General features: G+C 26.5%; 1 protein-coding gene across 1 annotated transcript in view; it reads left to right on the forward strand.

Annotated features, from left to right (window-relative positions):
• The first annotated feature begins 396 nt into the window (after positions 1–396).
• LOC112601679 (transcription factor SPT20 homolog) overlaps positions 397–24,192 on the forward strand; it is a 53,272-nt gene continuing 29,476 nt past the window's right edge. Inside the window, exons 1-2 of the mRNA XM_025349413.1 lie at positions 397–556; positions 12,920–12,983. Of these exons, the coding sequence (XP_025205198.1) occupies positions 12,959–12,983 (25 nt within the window). The 5' untranslated portion in view covers positions 397–556; positions 12,920–12,958. The remainder of the gene's footprint in view (positions 557–12,919; positions 12,984–24,192) is intronic.

Below are 24,192 nucleotides of genomic sequence, written 5' to 3' on the forward strand. Positions count from 1 at the left end.
ATCCCCATCAGTGTATAATCGAACAGTCGAAAAATCCCGCTAACGTGCTATAAAAAGTAAAAAAAAAAAAGGAACACTTTCTTGTCCTCTCACTTTCTGGCCCTACTACTGTGATCCTCCCACTGGCTCTACATGTCTTGTCTAATCGGTATGTCTGTTGTGTCGGTTGCGGTGAACACGGCAGAGAACAAGTTGAGGGCGTCGCGCCAGTGATCACGCCGAGTCGCACGCGCTCAGATCGTCGGTCCCGTGTGGATGTTTCTAAGTAATAGTTACGTGATTTTTGAAATGAAAAATAGTTGAATAGATAACACATATTTATGATATATATAATACAATAAATATCAATATTTAATAGTGTTCATTTTTTCGTTAAATATTTTTTTTTATTGAAATTTATCGATTTGTTTGATTATTATTATTTTCGATTACAAAATCATGAAGGAAATATTGTTTAAATTTAACGTCAGTGATTCGGTCTGTACTTGACGGATTTCCTGACAACTGGATTTCCATTTTGGACCAAAGTGGTCAAATGACGTTAACTTCGTGAAAGGTTGGTAAAGTTTGCATATGTTAAATATTTTTTGAATTATCACAATATTTATAGGTTTTATTTAAAGTCATTTTATACAAATAAAATATACTATCGATTTAATTGTTTTTATGATTTTTAGAGTTTCCCAATTTTCCCATTTTTTTAAAAATTTTTTTTAATAGGTAGTATTCTATGAATTTAAGTTTTGTGTATTTTTACTTAAGTACGTATTTAAATAAATAATGACCTTATTACGATTTATTAATGAATAAAAATACTGAAATCATCAAATTGGCTTTTAAATTAAATTAATGGTGAATAAATTAATGAATAGTTATTCAAGAAATGAATTACCTAATCATCTTAATCATTTAATATCTAAAAGTTTCAGTTGCACACTTATTTTAATAAAAAATATTTATATTTGAAGGTTTAATAAAGAAAATCAAGCGTTCTTTATTAATACTATTAATGAATATTAAATAGTCATGTTCATTTTCAAACATACATTGTGTAAAAAAAATAATTTACTCATATTAAATTATTCGCGTGTTTCAGTTTTTACTTTTTAACGTTATCTTTAACTTAAAAATGAAACTTTTTGTTTTAAATTTAATCTTATTAAAAAAATAACATGCAAGTAAATTTTCAATTTCATCATTTTTAAATTATTACATCCTACACATATACATATGAGTAAACTAATTAAATATTTGCCCAAGTTTTGAGTGCCAAGTGTCAACTTTAATGCTAATATATAGCTATAGAGTAACATATTTATTATTATACTCGTGCAATAAACCCACTAACATTAATATTTGTTAAAAATAAAAGAAGTGCACCATTTTTAATAAAACCGTATATATAAATATATATGTATATTTAGTCTGAAGTAGAATTTCAAATAAAATTATATTTATCTAATTATTATTTATATATACTAGCTGCTAGATAAATTTATTTTATTCAGTAGGTATACTCGTATAGTTGTATAATATCAATAGTAGAAATATGATTTCTAATTTTAAATAATATTCTTCTTGTATTCTATATTTTTGAATTATAATTTATTGTATTCTTTAAAAATAATATTAGAATTAAACTAAACTCTCATTGAAGCATTATACCACTTATACTATACGAAATAATCTATATTTCTTTACAATTATATATATATATTTTTTTATCGAGGGATAACAGTATTATTGGAACAATAACCGGAAGTATAAACGATGTTTACACCCCGATGTTATATAAAATAGAGAGAAATCATAATAATTTAAATATTTGATATTTATGTATTTTCTAAAACGTAGTAATATTATAATTAAAAGTCATAAAGTTGTATACTAATAATGATGATCTATAATCTAAATCTAAAAATTACCGCGTGTTTGAATTATAATAGCCATGGGAATATTATATATATATATTACGTTGTATTTTAATTGGCGGGCTTTTACTTTTGTGAAAATTATTTTAAAAAACGCATTCTACGTATAACTATTGTGTATATTTTATACCTACCTGTCTTTTACATCTTCCATTCAAGATTTATCTTAATAATTACATGTATAAGTTTAAGTAAACCTAAGTACAGAGGTAAATGTTAATCAGATTATATCAATAAAATAGATAAGATCATTTGCTGCTAATCTTATTCGTAATTCATCGATAATATACTGCATTTTAATTAAAGTTTAGTCATCTGTACTAATAATATTTATTTAAATTTATCATGTAGACACAAATCTATATATTGTATACACTAGGAACAAATAACAATAATATTAAAATATTATAGTCGTATTTCAATTTTCATCTGCATAATACATTAATTAGAACCCCAATAGGTACATGCAGATTCAAATAGACAAAATACAATTGATATACTAAGAATTTCGAGTTATCGAATAATGATAATAATCATGATCATAATCACAATTTAAATATTGTGGTGTAGCTACACCGCATAATTGAAAGAGATTGAATTTTTTTTAAACCAGTGAGATCATAATATACTAAAGGTAATTGCTATATAATTCATATTTATGTAGGTATATTAAGTATTAGTTTTCATTTATTAACGTTTTGATAACATTAAAAATTTATTTTTAGAGATGTAATTAAGCAACTTCTATAATTTACATATAATTATAGTATTGTATACCAGTTTAAATAATATAATATCAAGTAGAACTAAAATAATGTAAGAATCGTATAGATATTTAATGTACCTAAAAGAATTTATTATAACACATCACCACACACTTTATAATTTAAAGTGGTCATTAAAATCATTAAAGTATTTGTAATATGTATAAAATATTGAGTTAAAAATATATATTTTATTCAGACAAATTATAATCATTTATTCACTCATAATAATTCGCTATACAAAGATTATATTTGAATATATTATAGTTTTATATTAATTTATAGTTGGCTTAAAGGATTCACGTTTGTTCTATACGTATGTAATAAAAACGAAAATAAAATAGTTGGATGTTGTTAATTTATATCTTACGTGTTCATCTGCAGCAGCACAGCGAATTATATGCTCGTACATTAATAATTCTTGTACATCATGGAAATTTCGTTCTATAGTATTTACGCGAAGATAATTAAAGTTCGTCCGTCTGATTGTACGAATACATAATACGTAAGATATAAATCGTAATAAAAATAAATAAATAAACAGTATCCATGATATATCGCACACAGTTTATCGATGTAAAAGAAAGTGAACCTTTTACACAGTTTTCTCATCATATTAAAATAATATAAATATCAACTTAAATCACGCGTTTAATTATACAAATACGTTTTATATATTATAAATAATAAATATAGAACTGTTACTGCTGTACACGCGTAAAATATGTATAATAATGTTATTTTTGTTTTCTTCTTACCGTTTATGGGCGAATTTAAGGAGAGTGTAAGTGGGGGTTCAAAGTCTCGTGTTGTCTTTAGCGGTTATTATTAGGGAGTCTAATCTTAAAAGAGCTTGTAACTACTTGTACTCAATATGATTATTGAATAGGTATCTATTTATTTGATTTTCAAGTATTCAATCATCTCGTCGGTACCCTCGTTGACGTTGAGACTCGACAGATTTGAATGACAATAATAATTTTTCGAAATTCTAACTACTTGCTTCCTTATTTAACAATCACAACATATAAAATACAATATATTTATTTTTTTAAATAATATAATCATTTATTGAAAAAATATATAAATGATACAAATATTCTGTAAAATATTTTGGTTTATCTTTCTTCTGTAAGCAAAGATTATTTTGAAGGTAGAGAGTTATTTTTTTTAGAATCTACAAACTAAATACACTTACAATAATACAAATAAAAACAGAATGGAAACTAATTTCTTAAATTTACAATTCAGATAGATAAAGATTTATTTATATTAATATTATTATTTACTCTAAGATGTTTCTTAAAATTATTAACATAGCTTATAGCTAAGTCAAGACAGATTTGCTGTAGAACGACGTTAATAGATTAGTGAAATAACCGCTCAGAATTTAAAATGAAATATTCTGTGTTATTAATTTTTCATCGTATACTCACCTACGTTATCTTGTCCGCCCTCAAAAATATTTAATTTCAAAACTTTTTCACATGAATAATAATTAGTGCTCAATTTCTGTAAATTCCTGACCAGCTTTAGTCTTAGATGGAACTAAAGTAACTTATATTAAATTTGGAGCAAATCCACTTCAACCAATTTTAAATTGTACGGAAAATTAAATAAAAGTGTTGATTGAACTTGATAAAAATAAAAAATGTAAATTTATGTTTCTGTTTTCTAAAGGCGGCAAAAAAGTCTAAAGAAACATAAGGTGTTGTTTGTGTCTGTTGTGTGTGTATCGCATGAGAGTAGTGTATTAGTGTGTAATGCATAATATTTTAATAAAATTGAGAATGGAAATTTAGCGAACGTTATGGATGTCTATATGTACGCGTGTAGGTATACATTATACCCAAGTGTTATAGCTATACGTAATACGTATATATTACGCTTATAGACATATAAACTACAGTCAACGGCAATGTATCGGTTACTTACGCTTAATAATTGAATTCTTTGCTAACTACAGAAGAGTGATAGACAGGAAGAAGGCGAACGGACAGCGGCTTCCGGATTCCCCGCAGGAGCCGTTGACCTTTTGACCGACTACATTATTATATGTTATTGAATTATAATCAATCATTATATAATATAAAACATATGATGAGTATAATATGTACTTGTTCATTGGCATCGATATCGGAGATCGATAGTTAAAATTAAATTCAATATATTAATTATTATTAAAATCAAACGCGTGGTATTGTGCTGTGTGCCTTGGCATAAATAGTAATTTATCATCGTTTATTTCAACGACCGCGATATGCTTCTTTTCCGCACCGAATATAATATGTATCAAAATACGTAACATAATAATTGGATAGTTGTTGATCAAAATAATAATAATTAGTTATTAGTTGATGTTCATTATAATTATATAAATAATAATTGATGTATTTCAGTATTACCCAAAGTATAAACTATGGTACTCGCATGTCGATGTCACCGATACTATTTCGATTTTTTAACGCTGAATCGTTTGAAAAAGGTGGAATTGAAAAGTCTTAAGCTATTAAGCTACCCTAGCTAAGTCACAAAAATTTTAAATTCAATGTTACTATACCTAAATATTATTTAATAATACGTCATTTAAAAAAAATATGTATATTTTGTATTGACAGTTTAATGATATAAATCATAGCTTAATAATTAATGATAAAATTATTATCGTTCCCCAATCCTGTTACACAAAATTTTGTTTTCGATATCGTTTATTTACTCTTCTTTTGGATTTATCATCAATTTGTCTAATGTCTATGTATTATATGATTGTATCCGTGTTGTTGTTTGTTTTTATATTAGTATGCGTAGGATGTTCTCAAACTTGCAGTTTATAACAATATTTGAATATAATGACGAGGATGTATTTTTTAATTATCATGATTATTATAATACTATGTGACGCGTGGGATCACCTAAGGTCGACGATCTGGTAATTGATAAATAATATGTTCTATTGTAATTTGTAATATATATAGTTATTAAAAAAAACTAATATATAAGTGAATAAATTGCTCGCGAATCATGATATTTATTTCAATCAATTTCACGGTATATAAATATATTATTATAAATTAAAAACAATTATGAAACTATATGGAATTTTATTTTTCTATCGTTTAAAAATCAGCATCATATATTTCGCACATATTTTAATTAACACCGTGGAAAATAGAAATTATTTAATAGCTTTATTTAGTTTATTTAGTTAGTAATAATTAATATGCATACAATTAAATTATTTCATTGATAAATCAATACAAAAAAAACAATACAACAATAGTCAATATATAGTTAAGACATAATTACATACACATAGTATACAATATACAAACGTATATGTATAGGTACTTGCAAGTATAGTTATGATGTAAGAAAATGTACATTATTTTCTATAATATGTGAACTATTTAAATACTTTGTATACAATTTAAAAGTTATAATATTAATATTTTCAAGGAACTTTGTAGCCTTTCTTTTATAAATATTTACTAATATAAAAAGTAATCATAACTTAAATCAGTTTAAAATAAGTCGAGTTCTATTTGCAAATGGTTTCGTTCAACATATTATAATATGAAAATAATTATATCATACGTTCTTCAATACTTGATTTATATTATAACACTAATAAAGTATATAGTAATCCACCAGATCGTTGTATAATATGTATAAAAAAATGTTCCGTAGTAAATAAATATATTTAGTCCAAAAGATTAAATATTTTAAATCGTATTATTAATACAACAACTTTAAAATCTGTAAAAATGGAAACAAAAATACTGATTTAAATTTTTAATGATTCGATTATTGTAATGTAATGCAACAGCAATGTTTTTATATTGAACATTATGTTATTCAATTTGATAAAAATAACGCTACAAGATGCCCTCGAAAATTTGTTTTCTTAAATTTGTAAAATAGGAATTTTATCTCAATAATCGTTTACCAATAACTTATACGACTGAACTGCGTAAACTAGTTTTTGGTGTGTTAAACGTTTGTGAAAAACAAACCTTGATGTATAGCGCTCTGTTACAATATATTATTATTTCTGTGGACATAAAATTAATGACAATAATATTTATGTGTTTATTATCGTTTATATTACATTATAAAATATTTTAAAACGATATGTACAAATTCATTTTATAGAAAAGTATAAAGAAATTTAAAATAATAAATGCTCATGGGAGTAACGGTTTTAGCAAAATTAAAATTATATATTTTTAAATGTAGGTATACCACTATAATAATTTGTGTGTAAACGTGTATGAGTGTTTTTTTTTTGAGGGGGGGGGGGTGTTGTCATCAACTTTTAGCCATTAGGAGTAGTAAAAATGGTTAGGTTTTTGATAGAAAATTGTATGTAGTTGGCTTATTGCCTGTAAGCGAGAGGGCGTCAAAACTTAAAATAGTTAAGAAAAATGGAAGTATTTATGTAGTATCGGTTACAATCATAAACATAATATATTATGTCTGTTGTCACAATTGATTTTTTTTTTATTTTACTTCAAGTGTATAATAAGTAGATATATAGAAATTAAAAAGATATTGATGATATATAGACACAAGCTTTTTTTATAAGCTTTTAACGTACTTATTTTGATAAATTTAAAAATCTGAATAAAAAATATTGATTAGGTATTTAATGATTTTAGATATTGAATAGAAATTCAAAAAATGTTTATAGTAGGGACTTGAAACTTATTGCTATTATGAAATTTTTGCAATTTTCAATATATTATTTAGATTTATTTCTAGTTATTTAATACAATGAATCCATTTTGACCGTACGCGGAATTAACTTGTGAGTCATATTATTAGTAATATATATGATATTGGTATGATATAATTTTATAATAATATTATAGCTATGTTTTTAGCAAAAATTAATTCAACTTACAATATAATGAATAATAAAAAAATTAATTATTAATAGCGATATGAATAAATTATAAAATACCCTTAGTAACAGAGACTGATTCCGTCTCTGCTCGAAATTGTTTTTCGTGTACAATAATTTATTATTGTCTTTAGAATTCAAATAATCAGTGATTTACCTACTCAATATACAATAATAAGATATATGTTCAAAACTTACTATACAATAGATTAATTTCTTCGGTTTTTTTTTTTTGAAAAATGTACTTTATCCGTTATCGTACAGCGTGTGCTTAAAATAAAAATCTGTAATTATGTAACTTGTTTTAATTTTTTTTTTACCAAATTTCTCAGATAAGTTTAATTATTGTTTTAAAAATCATATTTGTGAATTTATAACTAATCATGATTGTATGTTATGTCATTGGAGAAGAGTAAAATTAATACAAACAAAAAAGTTTTAAGGCGGGACATTTGAATATCATAGACAAATCATAATAATTTGTCATTGTTACGAAATCGTTCTGATTTGACATAATTATTTTATAAATATATATAATCGATATACATGATATAATTAATGAAACATGTCCGAAGAGAAAACGTGATGATATTATGTTTATGTTCTTAAATTAATGATAGGGCAAATAGAAATTATGACGGGTAGAATAAATCTAATGGTTTCATAACAGTATCTACTATCTATACAGTTCTACAAATTGTATAAGTGTATAACTATGAAAAATTATTTTCATTCGTAGAATTTAGTAGAACGATTAAATAATATACTAAAATATGCTTATCATATGTTTATATTGTTCAGAATATTAATTTTTATGATTCACAGTTATATAGATACAAAAATATATTGTACATAATGATTCGTTTAACGCTTGAAACTTATGAGAAATTTGTTACTCACAGATTTTTAGAAAAATCAATTGTTATTAAATTTAATTAAAAAATACTATTGATAATAACGAAAAATTAACTTATAAACTTGTGCAATTTTGTAAAATTATAGCTTTGAATACCTAAAACGTTTAAGCACAATAGTTTTTTTAAGTCATGATAAATTATAAAAGTGTATAATAATTATAAAGTTAATCGAACTTAAATTATTAGATAACATGCGTTTATATACACAAGTTAATGACACAATAATTTTTACTATTTTTTAATAACTCTACTTCTATATTTATCAAATGCTTATTCGTTATATAATATTATAAATAGAATGCGAACACGGATATTTATTCAATTAGATAAAATATTATACTTATATATTGGCATAGCATTATATATAGTAATGGTCTTGTAGAAAAACTGTTTACAATAGCCGTAAAATTAGGATTTTTACTATATATACAAATGTGCATTCAAGTATTTGATCTTTTTTCTATACATTATTATTAATATATATATGACATAATCGAAATACAACATAACAAAATTGTATGCGCTGTTGTCAGTTTCTATGTATCAAAGTAATATATTTTAAATGTGTTACTATATCATATACAAATACGACTTATAACTACTGTGATTACAAGCTACATTCTGCAGACTAGAGTGAGTGTGATCAATGTATTTTCATATATTTTATACTTCAATTGTTTGTGGGTTGAACAACTTGAACTTACACGTTATATCTTAATTTTTAAATGTATTGTACATTGTATACTTACCCATGTTTAATACAACTATAATTACAAATATTATAAAATAAATACCTGTAATAGTTATCATTATTTTACTAATACTATTGTAAAAAATTAATAACGAGGAATATAAGTTTTTTCTAGTTAAGTGAGTGTATAAATGTAAATGTTGTAATACATAATAAATTCAACACAAGCATAGTTCGTTTGCACTGACTATATAAATTATAGGTAGGTACAACGGTTTTTAATATTTTTCTACAACATTTGTCTTTTAAACATATTAAAATAATCACTGCAAGATGAATTTCGGTTTGCTCATATAAAAATGAATTGCATGATTTCACAATACGCTTAAGTAGGTTTAATCGATTTTTAATTTGTCTCGAATAGTATAGCTTATTACATTGATGTAACCGATGTAGGTCTATATCGATTAAGAAAATACCCATTAACACATTAAAAAAAAAAAAAAAAAAATACGATAACTAAAAACCGATAAACCAAAACTTGTTCTATATATTATCTACAGGATATTTCGTGTATTTTACAAAGTTTAACTTAAAAGATTTGTCCAAAATATTTCGATATCGACAATGTGCTATTACTGCTATTCATTGTTGGATTCTGCGATATCGTGTATTATAGACTATTGTATACACATTATATACGATATGATAATATACTCTTCGTGATATTTATGTTATTATAAGCGATTCTAATAATTTGTATTCGCATAGCTGTCTGCATAATACACGGTCGGTACTTTTAATAGCCGAGGTATTATACCGTGCCGTCGTCGTTGTTTTTCTCGCACAAAGTGATCATATCGTATAATATAATAACTGCAACAATCTTGGCCACCTGCGTGTTCAGGATGTTACGAGTATACCCGTGCGCCTTTTACCGTGTTGCAGACAGACGATGAATAATAATTATTATGACATTACGATATATTTTATAATAAGGGCTTTAGAGTCTTCTGCCGACGCGGCGTGGACCCCGCACGGACTCGCCGGGGATCGGTGCACGTTGTGCCCGCGTTCGAGTCATGACAGGTCGATACATATAATTAGGATTCTCCGCGAAAACCTGTCCATAAATCATCAACGTGACGATTCGCAGCGAAAACTTTCTTCTGCCGCGTTCAATACACCGAATGGGTCACGACCGATCCGGCCGTCTGCGGCGTGTGTAATATAATATATATATGTATAGGTATATGTTATATAAAAATAATATTATAATATATATATTATGTGCTATGTCTGATCGTCGACAAAATATCATAAAATCCGTGTCGGATTCTCGAGCCCCGGGGGTGGTAAAAAAGTGAGGTCCTAGTGTACTATGTGGGTCAAGTTCGAAATCGGGCTATATTCATACTCGCAAATGATTTTATCACAAATCGTGGGGAGGGGGTGACGATTAAGAGCGATATATATAATACGCGCTAACGATACAAATACGTTTCAGCGTGTAATGCGATATTCTATAGTAGGTACTCGTATATTATATTCGTCAACGTAGGACGTTAGTAGATCGCAGCTAAAACCGAAATAAAATATAATTTTCTGCTTGAAAAACAGTACTGTACATTTATACATATAGACGTATAGTGTATTCTATCATCGCGTATCGATTTATAGAATTTTACATAATTGAAGGTCGCTGCAGCTGTCAGTGGCGGCGTTCAGTGATCGTCAAGGACGCGTCGCGACATGTAGCATATCGTCATTCAGTGAAATTCTAGGGATACATTTCTGTACGATATAATACAATAATATCTACGCGTAATAATGTTAGTTTGTGTGTATACATATATATGTATAAAGTCGTGTATGTAGGTACTCGGTAATCTAACGATTTGAGACGCTTCGCGTTCCAAGCGGCGACAGCCGATATTATAACAGCAGTATTCAATATTATAGCAGTATTATAAGCCATCTATTTCTTTAAGTAGTTGATGACGCCTGTTAATTGCATCCGCATTAAATGTGTCTATACAACTGAGGACTTAACATTTAGCCGATGCCCCGGGCACGACGAACAAACGGCGTTGACGACTTGGATTTCTCAACTAGGGCGTCAGGTTCAACAACAATAACAATAGAAATAATAATAATACATAATATAATTCGTTTATACTTTATACAATAATAGTATTGTATAATATAATATATATAGTCACGATGATACGCAGACTATGCGAAATAACGATATACATGTTACTTACAGATAGTCTTCTATGTGTGCAACTGCAGTTAATCGAATCTCGTTGATTTAATAACTGTTCATACGCACTTATAAATATAATATGTAGGTACTTATTGCTTATATACAGCCGTTCCGGTAATGTTGAGATATTATACTGAACCGTTATGTAATTTCATTTTTATAGCGCGAAACGTATCTGGAGACTTCAACGATCGGGTGTTTCGTCCGATGTCACGAGAGCCATAACACGTATATGAGACATCGTAATATTGTTAATATTTTTTCGGGATATTATAAGAAACAAACCGATATTAGTTTTAAGAAATTCTTTATTTTCTATATTTTTTTGGGTTGTCTTGGTCCCAATGTCCTATCTTTGATTTCTCTCACTAAGCATTCTTGCGACTTTATGGTCAGTATCCAATTATTATAGTTAATTGTTAAATTTAATATCTTAAATGTTTTTTAAAAATTATTTTTATAAAATTGTACAACCAATTTCGAATAGAATAGTGTTTTTTGCTTTTTATATATATATATTTTATTTATAAATTTCAATAATAATTAATTTTTAATGACATATTTTATTTTTAACTTTATATTCTGAAGCAAAATTTACTTCTGAAAATTTAAATATATAAATTAAAATAGAGTATTGAACTAAAAATGAATTATTTATAAGTATTTAAAGTTTAGATAAACCAAGTGATGAAATAGCGCAGAGGAGATTCTCAGAAAAATATTGTACTTTAAAATATAAAATTAAAAATTTATGATGCTGTACAAAAAAAAAAAAAAGAATCAATGATAACATTTTTGTAAAAAAAATGTTATTTTTAAAGACATAAAATTATGTAAAAAACATATTTCAAAAAAAGCTATATTTTGTCGAGAACCCTTAAGTTTACTAAAACAACCATCTTGCTCATAAATTATAGGTAATATGTAGTTGGTAAAATCAAATTTGTATTATTTTAGGTCATGTCATAGTAATTTCGTGTTTCACTAATGTTTGCATTGATATTTATTTTTCTTAATAAAATTACCTGCACAAAAACGTGATAAACTATAAGTGTACAATTTAATGAATTTCCCTGAAGTTGTCAACTATGTTATTTTCACTGCAGTTATTTTCCGATTCTCCTCGGTTCATAAGTAAACGAATAACGAAGAGGTGAACAAAGTGAGTAGAGTAGAAAACAGACAGGTGAGGCGTTCACGTGCATAAGAGAAATAAAAATTTCTGCAAACAATTTCAAACAGATCAATCAAAAGCAAGATATTAAATAAAGATCATTTATAGCTTCTTATTATTGTGCGTACGGACGTAACCGACACGCATTGACAACTCAATCCCGTGACTGTATACACTTAGTTATATATAAATTCATAATGGCACAACGAAATAATATATTATATTGTGTATGATCATTCATAATAATCAGATAATAATTTATTGTTCCAGGGACATCCGGACGACGACACCAAGCCCAATGAGATCACAATGTTGCTGACATTTCTACTGACAGGTGAGTGCGACGGGGTGGTACTATCGGGATTACTATTGATAATTCACACACACACACACACGCACACAGCTTTAGAATATATCTATGTGTAGATGTAGAATGCATATTATACACAGTACACATCATGTATACGCTGCCGTCGATATGATATATTAATAAATCAGTGTACAAAAAATATGAAACAATTCACTATTAGAAAACTCGCAACCGAGTCACGTACTGATGGGGGAAAATGAGAATGGAGAGAAGAAAAAAAAATGGACAAAAAAAAAATCCATTTATATTTTATACGTTTTCAACAACTCTCTCGGTTGTTTTATTATGTATAGTATAAAAATATTCTTCGTTGTCATTGTATTTTATTATTAAATTGTCTTATATTATACGATATACACGAGTCTGCTCATAACATTGTTGTGTCAACGAAGGATATATGATAAAATTCCACAAATTTCTAGTGCTATTTTTAAAATTTATTTTTCATAATCGATTACACATGAGTAACTGTTAATTTAAAATCGTAAGACTACTAAAATAAATTTTTATTAATAATACAATATAATATGATTTTAAGTTTTATCGTTGACCAATTTAGTGAATTACTAAATGAATAATTACAACACTAAGTTAATAAAAATTTCATTAACGTTTTGAAAAATCTTTAGTCTCTTACCCACTATATTATATCGTTAAATATCATTCATTCATTTATTCTGAAAAAAAGTAGATAATATATGTATTATACTTACATAGTGAGACTTGTTTTGTCTATAGCCTGTTTAGTGGAGTTCACAATCAAAATTTACATAGAATGATGTAACTGCATATGGATTACATTATTGCACTCCAATAATGCCCTTGGAAGGACGTCAAGAATCGTATATTCGTATTCACCGTTGAAATGTACTGTTAAATATCTTATATAGATATTTAATTTTTATTTTTATTAAAGATTAAACGAAATTTTAACAAACATTAATGTAAGACATACTGACACACTGGCACAACCTAAATTTGTATTGTTTACTTAACATGATTACAACGGATAAGAGATATTAATTATAATTTTTATACATTACGAATTTTTCAATGAAATTTGAATCAATAATTTTAAATGGCATACATATTATATAATTATAATCAGTATTATTACTATAACTTAATTGCTGGTATATAGTTAAAACAAACTCGATAAATTAAAATTAGTTAAAATATTTTAAATATTGTAATGGTGTAACCGTAAAAAATTAATTTTGATATAGATAAATAAACATGTGACCAATTTATATACAGTCGTTTTTTTTTTTAATGTTTAAAACGTGTTTTATGTTTACATAACTGCAATAATATCTAGTGTAGTAGTGTAGCATATTATAAATATGTCTTATTTATATTTGTACTTCGTAACATGGCATAAAAAGTGATATTAAAAATTTAAAAAATATTTAGACTAATTGGTTACTATAAGCTAGTTTAAAAATACGGTACTATAACTCATTTATGGTCTGAGTGTTTGGCATTTGTTATCTTTCAACTCTGGGTTTAGTTTACCTTTCTGAAATTTTCGAAAAAATTAATAAGCTGTTATTTTTTTATTGAAAAATGTAAATAACTATACTAAATTTAATAACTTTTCAGATTTTTTTTTACAAGTATTTATATAATATAGTATAATTATAATACAATTATATAAGTATTAACTCTTAAATTATCCTCAATAAAAAAAAACTTTTTTTATTATTCAAAAGTAAATTGTATAGTTTCTTTCTAAAACAAGTTTTTATCGTTACAATATCTCGGTGTCCCACAAAAAATTCTTTCAGTTGTATTATAAAATTCGATAAGTATTTAATTATTGATTGAATTACATATTTAATATGAATTTATCACAGTGAGTAAAAAATAATTAAAAATGTATAGTTTTTGCATATTTTATATCGATTCAAATGAATAATGTTCGTTGTGAACATTAAAATAAGTATAGATACTATCAACATAATCACACAAAAAACTTTTACCAATAATCAGGATGAAATGATGTGTAACATCATACCTGATCTGGTGTCCGGTATACACTTCACCCGCTGCAGAATCATGTGGCGCAATTTCTGTTTCATCAAGGTGACGTATAAACAGCTGTATAATATACATATTATATACAGCATAAGACTATGTTTTCTAAGGATTTTTCTACGAGTTTCGAAATTAAAGTAGCTATTTAATACCCCAAGGTTTGAAAGGGTTAGAATGTACATGCGATATCAGTTTTGCTTTACGCGATTTGACTTCTGTTCTTGCCGTTGTATAATATTTCTTAGATTCGCGTGCATCGCGTTTGATCGTTTATGGGCAGGCAGGAATCGCCCAGATCCGCTTACATAAAAATATGTTATCGAAAGAAAGAGAATAATCGAATAAAAGAAGTCAGAGCGAAACCGGTTGTTCGACGACGGGCGAATTTCGTTGAGGTACGAAATACAAAAAAAAAAATGCCACAAAAAACCTTGTGTGCAAATATGTAGGTATACTGGGTATACATAATATATAACACATGTATACATATGGCTTATAATCTAAAAATTCTTTGACATGTGAACGCGAATCTGAAAAAAAAATCAAACGTGTTGATCTTGAGATCTCCCAGATACCTGTCCATTGTTCTGTCGCGATATATAAATATCATTTTATAGATAGGTTGCATCCCGAGCCTAATAATATCGTAATAAAGAGTTGTGAAATAAATATTGTCATAGCAAAATACGATTTAACGGTAAACGTTTTTAAAAATTCATTTTCGTATCAAATGCCAAATATTATTTCTAATAATTGTATTTTACAATACTTTGGGTATACCTATACATTGTATAGTGGGGCATAAGGTATACTATATATGAATGGCCGGTACTAAGATGTTTTTTCTGAAACATATTCATATGTAACGATAATGTACAGAAAATAATCGTTGAATAAAATCTCGGTTATTCAATACACAGTATTTTGGATGTCTTACGTTTAACCTGTTTGAAAAATTGACCAGGTTCCTATAATGAATTTTATACTTTAATGAATAAATTATACTCATTTCCGGGATGTTATGATTTCTAGATTCTAAGAATGAAGCATTAATTATATACCTATTCTCTGTGCGTTTTTACCAGAATTTTGAAGAGTCGTTTTTAATTTGTGCAACAACGACTTTTTTTTTATTATAAATAACCGTTTTGTATTTTTTTTTTTTTAAATGAAATTTTCTATTTCAAATAATTATTTTTAGATTTTAAATGTTTATTAATTAATGAACATTTTATATAAGTTATCAAATATTTTAGAAATTGTTATGGTCATGCGATTTTAATTTTTACTGAAGTGAGCTTTAAGTGCAATAAAAGTGTTTAAAAAGTTTCACCTAGTTCTTTTTTTAGATTTGTGATAAAATATGAAAACAGATCTGGCCATTTTATTAACTTCTCTATAATTTTTAATAAAATATTACTAACATGGAAAAAATATGCTAATAGTGAAAGCTCAAATCTGAGTAAATATCAAAAAATATTGATTTCGTATGTGATTGTGTTTCAAATTCAATATTTCATTATATGTTTAAATGTGCATAATAAGAATTTCATAACTAATATACTCCCTCTTCCAGTACCTCTAACCCACTCAAAATTGATATCACATTTATTATGTTTTAATTTTCGCAAATAACAACAAATAATACGAGGAGTACGTATATAATGATAAATGGTCCAACACATTATTCATATATTTTGAAATGAATGTTTGTACATCGAATTGTGCACATTCTATTTGCACTTAATATAGATACGGTTATTACGGTGTAGTATTAGAATAATTGTTATTATTAACGTGATGAAATTTGCGGGGTCTATGTTTATATAATATGTACGTATGTGCAGAAGACTAAAGAGATTTGATGATTTTTTTTATCATAAATCATAGCTTTCACAATGAAATAAACACACTCAATATTATTTAATTTCACAAAATTATATTTTCGTTTAACGTTTTTTGGGTTAGGTTGAATATGCAAACATTTAATTTATGAGAGACATCGACGGAGATAAGCTATATTTCTTAAATCGTTTAATATGTTTTCGTTTTCTATATTAAGTCACTTATTATAATTTGTTTTTTTCTATGTTAATAATTTAATGAAGCATATCGTCTAGATGTAAACTTGCGTCACAACAATAAATTGAGACTTTCGGGTTCACAAATCACAATAAATCTAAAAACTAATATCCGCGTGCGTTTAAAGATATACATGTAGCGATATATAAGCGTCTGTGGTCGCCGTTTTGTAAGAACGATTAAAAATACATATTAACTACGTTCGCGTGGCGATTTCTAATATATTTTAAATGCCCATCTGCTATGCCTATATAAAACACGATATTATACATGTGTATTATTGCTGCTATATCAAAACAAACTCTAGACATTAAAAACATTACGCCCACCATACTTGTCTTGCATTTTTTGACGTTTAGACTTTCATCCGAGCCCCGGGCTCATCCGTACATCGTACGCGCCAATTCAATTAGATCCACTCGTATTTCTCGTACCTGTAGTCCATTCACAATTGTGTTACAAATGTTATAATTATGTTTTAATGCGAACACACCTAAACGTAAGTCGTAATCGCGTTCGTATACACTACGAGTATACAAACAAACATTAACATACCTCCTTGTATATTAGTGCAAACGTATTATAATAATCTTCAAACAAATTATAATTATTATTATTGTCATAATTATAATGATAAACATGCCGAACAGGTAGCAATATGTACAGGTCTGTATAAATGAGGTCTAACGCAACCTCCGGATGTTTGGTTTAATAAATACGCCGACGATTAAAAGCATAATTACGTAGGCTAAGTATATGATGCATCATCGAAAATATTACATTTTGTCAAGCTTTTCAAATCTTTTATGAATATTTATATCTAATACAAAAATCATAGTATCTATAATAATATAGTGATTTCAAAGCTCTTATTTTATGTAGTTAGTGTAAATTTAACTATTTTTCAATGAATGCAATTAAAATTAATCATATCTATTTATATAAGCATTTAACTAAATAAATACCAACATTAATTATTTATAATTGAAACTCATCAAACGTATTCGGTTATTTAATACACATTGAAAATAAACGTTTAATCCAAAATGTAGTATACAATTTTTAATATAAATTATTATATAAGATAGTTCAAAATTATATACTGTAAAATGTATATATTGATGTCTGATTTAACGTATAACTTTATTAAAGATTTTCGTAGCATTGAGATATCACCTACAGTTGATTAATTATTTTACCCTATTTACAATGGCTTATGAGTTGTATTTTTAGACTGATTATTTTTTTTTCGGTAAATTTATGCTCCATAAAATTCGTATTAAAAGCAAATCATCTCTAACGACTCGTAAGGTCAAAATAAAATTCTGGACATTGTCCGTATTTTGGCCATGGTCATTAGCTTTCATCAATTTATACGCTCAATTAATACAAATACGTTGTAGAGTATACCTGTAACCTACATGGGCTACATGTATATCAAATAGATATTTAAAAAAAAAAAAATAAACAACGTATGGGGAAAAATTTCAATTAAATAGATTTTCATTGTATACGCATGAGCAGCAGTGATGGCGAATAACAATAATGATATAATTTCGTCCAGGGTCTGCATCGCAAGTTGTGAAATCGTATTATACTTATTTATACATATTATTTATAACATTATAAGATATTATGAAGTGTTTTAATATATTCTTTATACATATTATAACCATGTATTACCATATCATATTATGTTTAATGATTACGCGTTAATAATAAAATATTAAACGTTCCAACGAAAAGGCCGTACATTAATTTTTAATATTACAGTTGCAGACCACGTTAATTTTTTTCTACAAAGATATAAATTGACATAATGATAATAATTAATTTGAAAAAAAATACTAGATTTTATAAACAATTTATACAAATTATTAGAAATATTAAAATATTAATTTATTATTATGATTTTTAATTTTATGTTATGTTGACATTGATGAATATAACTTCTCTGTTTCTTGTAGCAAACAAAATTGCATATAAAAATTAAAAAGTATGACATTCTTTTGTAGAAAAAAAGTTTATATTGTCACAGGATATCCCTTAAATTACATAAAAATCTAAGTATTTCAAAATATGGTTCTTAAAAATCCCATGAATATAATTAATTAAATAAATCATTATTAAATTAAAAATGGTAGCAAATATTCTTTTAATGAATCATTTTGTATTCATTACTGTATTGAAAAAACGGAGAAGGAGATGGAATACTCTTCTTTAAAAAAAAAAGTATTGCGTACTCCTTATAATTATATCTTATCAATTAAAATCATTAATACATTTAAATACTCAGGTACACGTATTTTTTTTTACACTTTTGCGTTCCCCTTTTAATTTTTTTCCTAACTAAAGCACTGACTGTAACAAAATAAAACGTATTTTGTTTAGATACGGCATAAAATATATAAATTATAATATACGAGTAATGTTACGCTTTACGAGTATGATAGTGCAGGCGGATGAACATTTAAAGAGCTGGCGATTATTTTTAAGTAGAGGTGGCCTGCATGCATTACAATATTCGTTACACTTTTCATTTCAAACTACGAATTTCAATGATTGTTATTGTCGGATGACGGAGAGACGCCGCCAAAGCAAATATATATTTAGGTAATATAGTATTAAATGACGGATTATAAAACGTTGTGAATAATAACAGTAATAACACGCGCGTACGACGTCGTTTTTACGACCGTATTGCTGCGAGAAATGTGTGAGGTCGCCCAAAGCATCAAAACGGACAGAGATCAACTTTCACCGTGGGAACTGAGTATTTGTGATGTCAAGATGTGTTATTGCAGTGTATTCGCGCGTATACACAAATATTTTTTCGGACACAATTTTTGATCGGTTTACTCGGATGATGAAATGGAACAAAATGTATAATATTGTATAGGTACATAAACATAAACTATATTACAAGTGTATAATTAGTGACGCGGCGAAGGAGGTATCCTGCAATAGTTATTGAGAGTGACCATTTTTAAGTTATTTAAGGGATGGTGGGTGTTGGTTAAATACTAATGGGTATAATATACGTAATTTAGTACTAACTCATATTTTAGATTTAATTACGACAATTTGAGTTAAAAATATGATATTAAATATTTTTATTGGATTTTTTTTGGGTCGGTAGGAAATTAAATTATAGCCTCTGAAAAATTTCAAGCTCGTCACTCTACTGTACGTAACAATATTATATTATATAAACGCACGCGATGATTCGCCTCGCGACTCAACTCTAAATTCCGTCGATCATTCAACTTTGACGCGCAATGATGATCTTTTTACCTGGAAATGCAGGATCATGATAGCGTGCAATTTAGTTTCAATGATATTTGGCCTCTATTCACAGCACTGCATGATGTTTAAAATATTTTCAAACTTCGCGAAACTGCACGTACGTCTATATGGTTAGAAATTTCGAAAAATGTAATTCTGTTGGGCTTAGTGTATAGTTTTCACGTTTTACTAAGGCAAAAAAATCATCTATGTTATGTATTACTACAGTATGCATAATAATATATATGTAGGAATATAGCCCGACTATACGCAAATTTTTGGCCTCGTCAATCCTACATGCCACGCAATTTGAATTTTGATACAGATTACAGTTTAAAAATTCAGCTTAGGTCTTAGGTACAAGGTATAACCATAGGATTTTGTAGTTTGGAGCTAGAGTCCTAGAAAATTTAAGTTCAAAATAAGTCTCACACCTCTATAATTAGCAACATTAAAGTTTAAAAGTCACATACAGTTCTAGTATAGTAAAATCAAAGTTGAAAACAAACAACTACAGAGTAAAAACTTTGTTCTTATCGCTTTAAAAAATAAAATATAAACAATAAAATAACTAATAATCAGAGGCGGAGTGGGAAAAAAATTCAGGCCAAGAAAATAAATTTCTTTTAACTTTTTCATCTCTTGAATAGAAACTTTATTTATGAATTTTGTATTTAAATATATATAAGTAAAATAAAATATAAAAATCCATTGCATAGGTATGTATTTTATTGATAAAACTATTAAAAAACCTTTAAATCTAAAATCTAAAATAGGTAACCAAGCTTTATTAATTTTTTAAATGTTTTTACATAATAAATGTCAATGATATGATCGGTTTTAAATGATAAATCATTATGATCAAAGATATTTTCAGTAGATACCTATTCGTTAAAAGTTTAGGTAAATTTCTTTCACAATAATATAAATCTAATTTTATATATTGTTTTCTACTTTGCATCAATAACTTTTATTTTTTTCTCTATCTCTTTTAGCACCGCTTTTCCTTTTCTTGTTATCATTCGTTTCGAGGAAAACTGGAAAATATTTAATATTGAAATGAATATATTATTTAAAAACAAAACTTTTTAAAACGCATGAAATATAAATGTGGTTTAAAGGTACTCTACTAGTCCATCATACTGTATTCTATTAAATAGATACTCTAATGACAAAATAATGAGAAAATATATGTTTGACTCGATAATCGCGAGGCTATATGGTATTATTGTGTAATAGAACTTCGGTGAACTTTATAAAAATATATGGTATATTATACTATGTACGGCTACGGAAAATTCATATAAAATAGCCCATCGCTTATCAGAATTCAAAATATAAAAAATAATATAAAAATGATTATTAATTAAATTGTTAATATTATTTTGTTTTAGTGTATAGATAAATATACTTCTCACATTACACTATTTTCGTGGTTTTTTTTCTATCTATACTTCAGGCCAACGGGTCATTTAGCTTCCAGACTACCGGGATTTTTTTCCCGGTATCCCGGTGGGCCACTCCGTCCCTGCTAATAATAGTATAACAGATTTTACAACTATTATTTTCTACATTTATATTTAGATAATTAGATGTAAATATTTATAACATATCATTATCGATGGTTACCTTGGTAAAAGATATAATTTTCATTTTATATTTAGTTTAGCCAAGTCACTGAATTTGTTTTAAGTCATAGTCACCTGATGCGTGTTATAATTCTACTTAAACATGCAGACTCGTACAGTATCAATATTAATATATTATACAATTATTAATTATTTTATACATTGAACATTCGAACCCATGACAGTTCTTATTTTATATACAATAATTTAGATTTTAACTTGGAGAGGCTAAAAAGTAAAAAAGTATAAGGGTTAAAATCGTCTATGTGAGAAAAGATAAGACCGCTAGCTCCTCCTTAGTTACGCCATTAATGAAACATTAATAGCGAAGTGAATACAACTAAAAATTTGGTCATTTTTAAATGTCGATTAAAAATGTTGAATTCTAGGCCCCCAAGCTTATATTATGCTATATAAATATAGGTAGTCTTTTGCCTCTAGCTGCAGCAGAGTTGTATGCATACTTCGATCGACTCAAAAAGAGTAATAATATTTTTCATGACAGTAATAACTTAAAATTATGAAATACCTATGATTTTTTATTGCTTTTTCATACCATTCATTACAAAAAAAAAATACTAAGTGTACATCATATATTATTATAGTGTACTTATTAATATTTTGCTGTTATATAACGATTTGGTCATATTATCACTGCTTGAACACAAACATTAAAATAAATAATATTACATAGACATCACTCATTCACTCATGTTGGACTATATTACGTATTTTGAGTTTTGGCTTAATATTACGTATATTATATATATATCACACTATCACAGAAGAATTATACTGCCATTTTTTTTTGTAAACGTTTTATTATGTATATATGTGTTATGTGTATGGTATATTAAAAATATATGATAGCTTAATTGATGCATAATATAAATTTATATATTATTTGTATGTATAAAATTATTATACCAAGACTTAGCAACCTATGAAAATGTATCTATGTATAATAAAAAAGTTCCTATTATTAAGTCAATTTTTTATTTGATACACATTATTTTGCATAAGAGTTGCATTCTTAATTTATAATGTATTGACTATTGAGATATATGGATCAAATTTGCTTCAAAAAATGTAGGTGAGTAAATCTAGTTTATATATTATTATATTCCGGTTTTTTCGATGTTTGAATGAACGTTACACACTGAGGATTTTAATTGTTTTGACTTCCCGGAGAAAGTGATGCGGTCATTTTGTCTGGCTGCGTACGTGTACATATAAACATGTACTGTAAAAATATATATGTATTGAAATCACAGAATATAATCTACCTGTAACTCTGGTTTCATAATAATGTAACGATGGACATCAATTATATGGGCAATACATTATAATAGACTATAATAGGTCCTGTGCGTAAGTATACTTAATATCTTTGAAAAATATAAATTTTATTAAAATTGTTTTTTAAATTAAAATGTATAGTTAAAAAGTTATATATTTTTCTTTCATCTGCGCGGCTTTACCAATTGTTAAACATAATTATGTACATAATATTTATTATATGTATTAAGTATATTATATAAGTATATATCTTTATTTTTACTTCATTAAATCAACAACTTGATGACCTAATGTATATGAATATATATGATTTTTACGAAAGTCGATGATAATAATTAATATACTTAATTAAAATTGCAATGGTTTTGAATGATTAAATTTTCTTGGTTATATATTATTTTATCAGATAAACAAGATTAAATAAGTAGATATGTATATACCTACGTTGCAGCTAAAATTTTATTTCTGTATATTTGATCCATTAATAACGCACTCTATTTAGTTTTAAGTCTATTATCATATATTATGGTATTGCTATCGCATACAATTTAAAAATGATAACTTATTATTTATTGATGAAATTAATTATCTATCTATATAGCTTGTATGGATAGTTTTTTAAAAATAAAAACGATTTCATAATGTAGCGCCTACCCACAAATGCTAACACTTTAATAAAGAGAAAATAAATAATAATCGTTTAATCTTATTCGAAATAATTTGTCATCATCATAAATATTTTTTATGGTGACATAGAACATATATTAAGCGAGTAAATAATATTCTCTCAGCACAAGCTGTATATAATATTTAATATATAGGTACCTATTACAGTAAATAGG

Source organism: Melanaphis sacchari, unplaced genomic scaffold, assembly GCF_002803265.2.
Source record: "Melanaphis sacchari strain LSU unplaced genomic scaffold, SCAv2.0 Contig7_pilon_pilon, whole genome shotgun sequence".
In the NCBI taxonomy this organism is placed as follows: domain Eukaryota; kingdom Metazoa; phylum Arthropoda; class Insecta; order Hemiptera; family Aphididae; genus Melanaphis; species Melanaphis sacchari.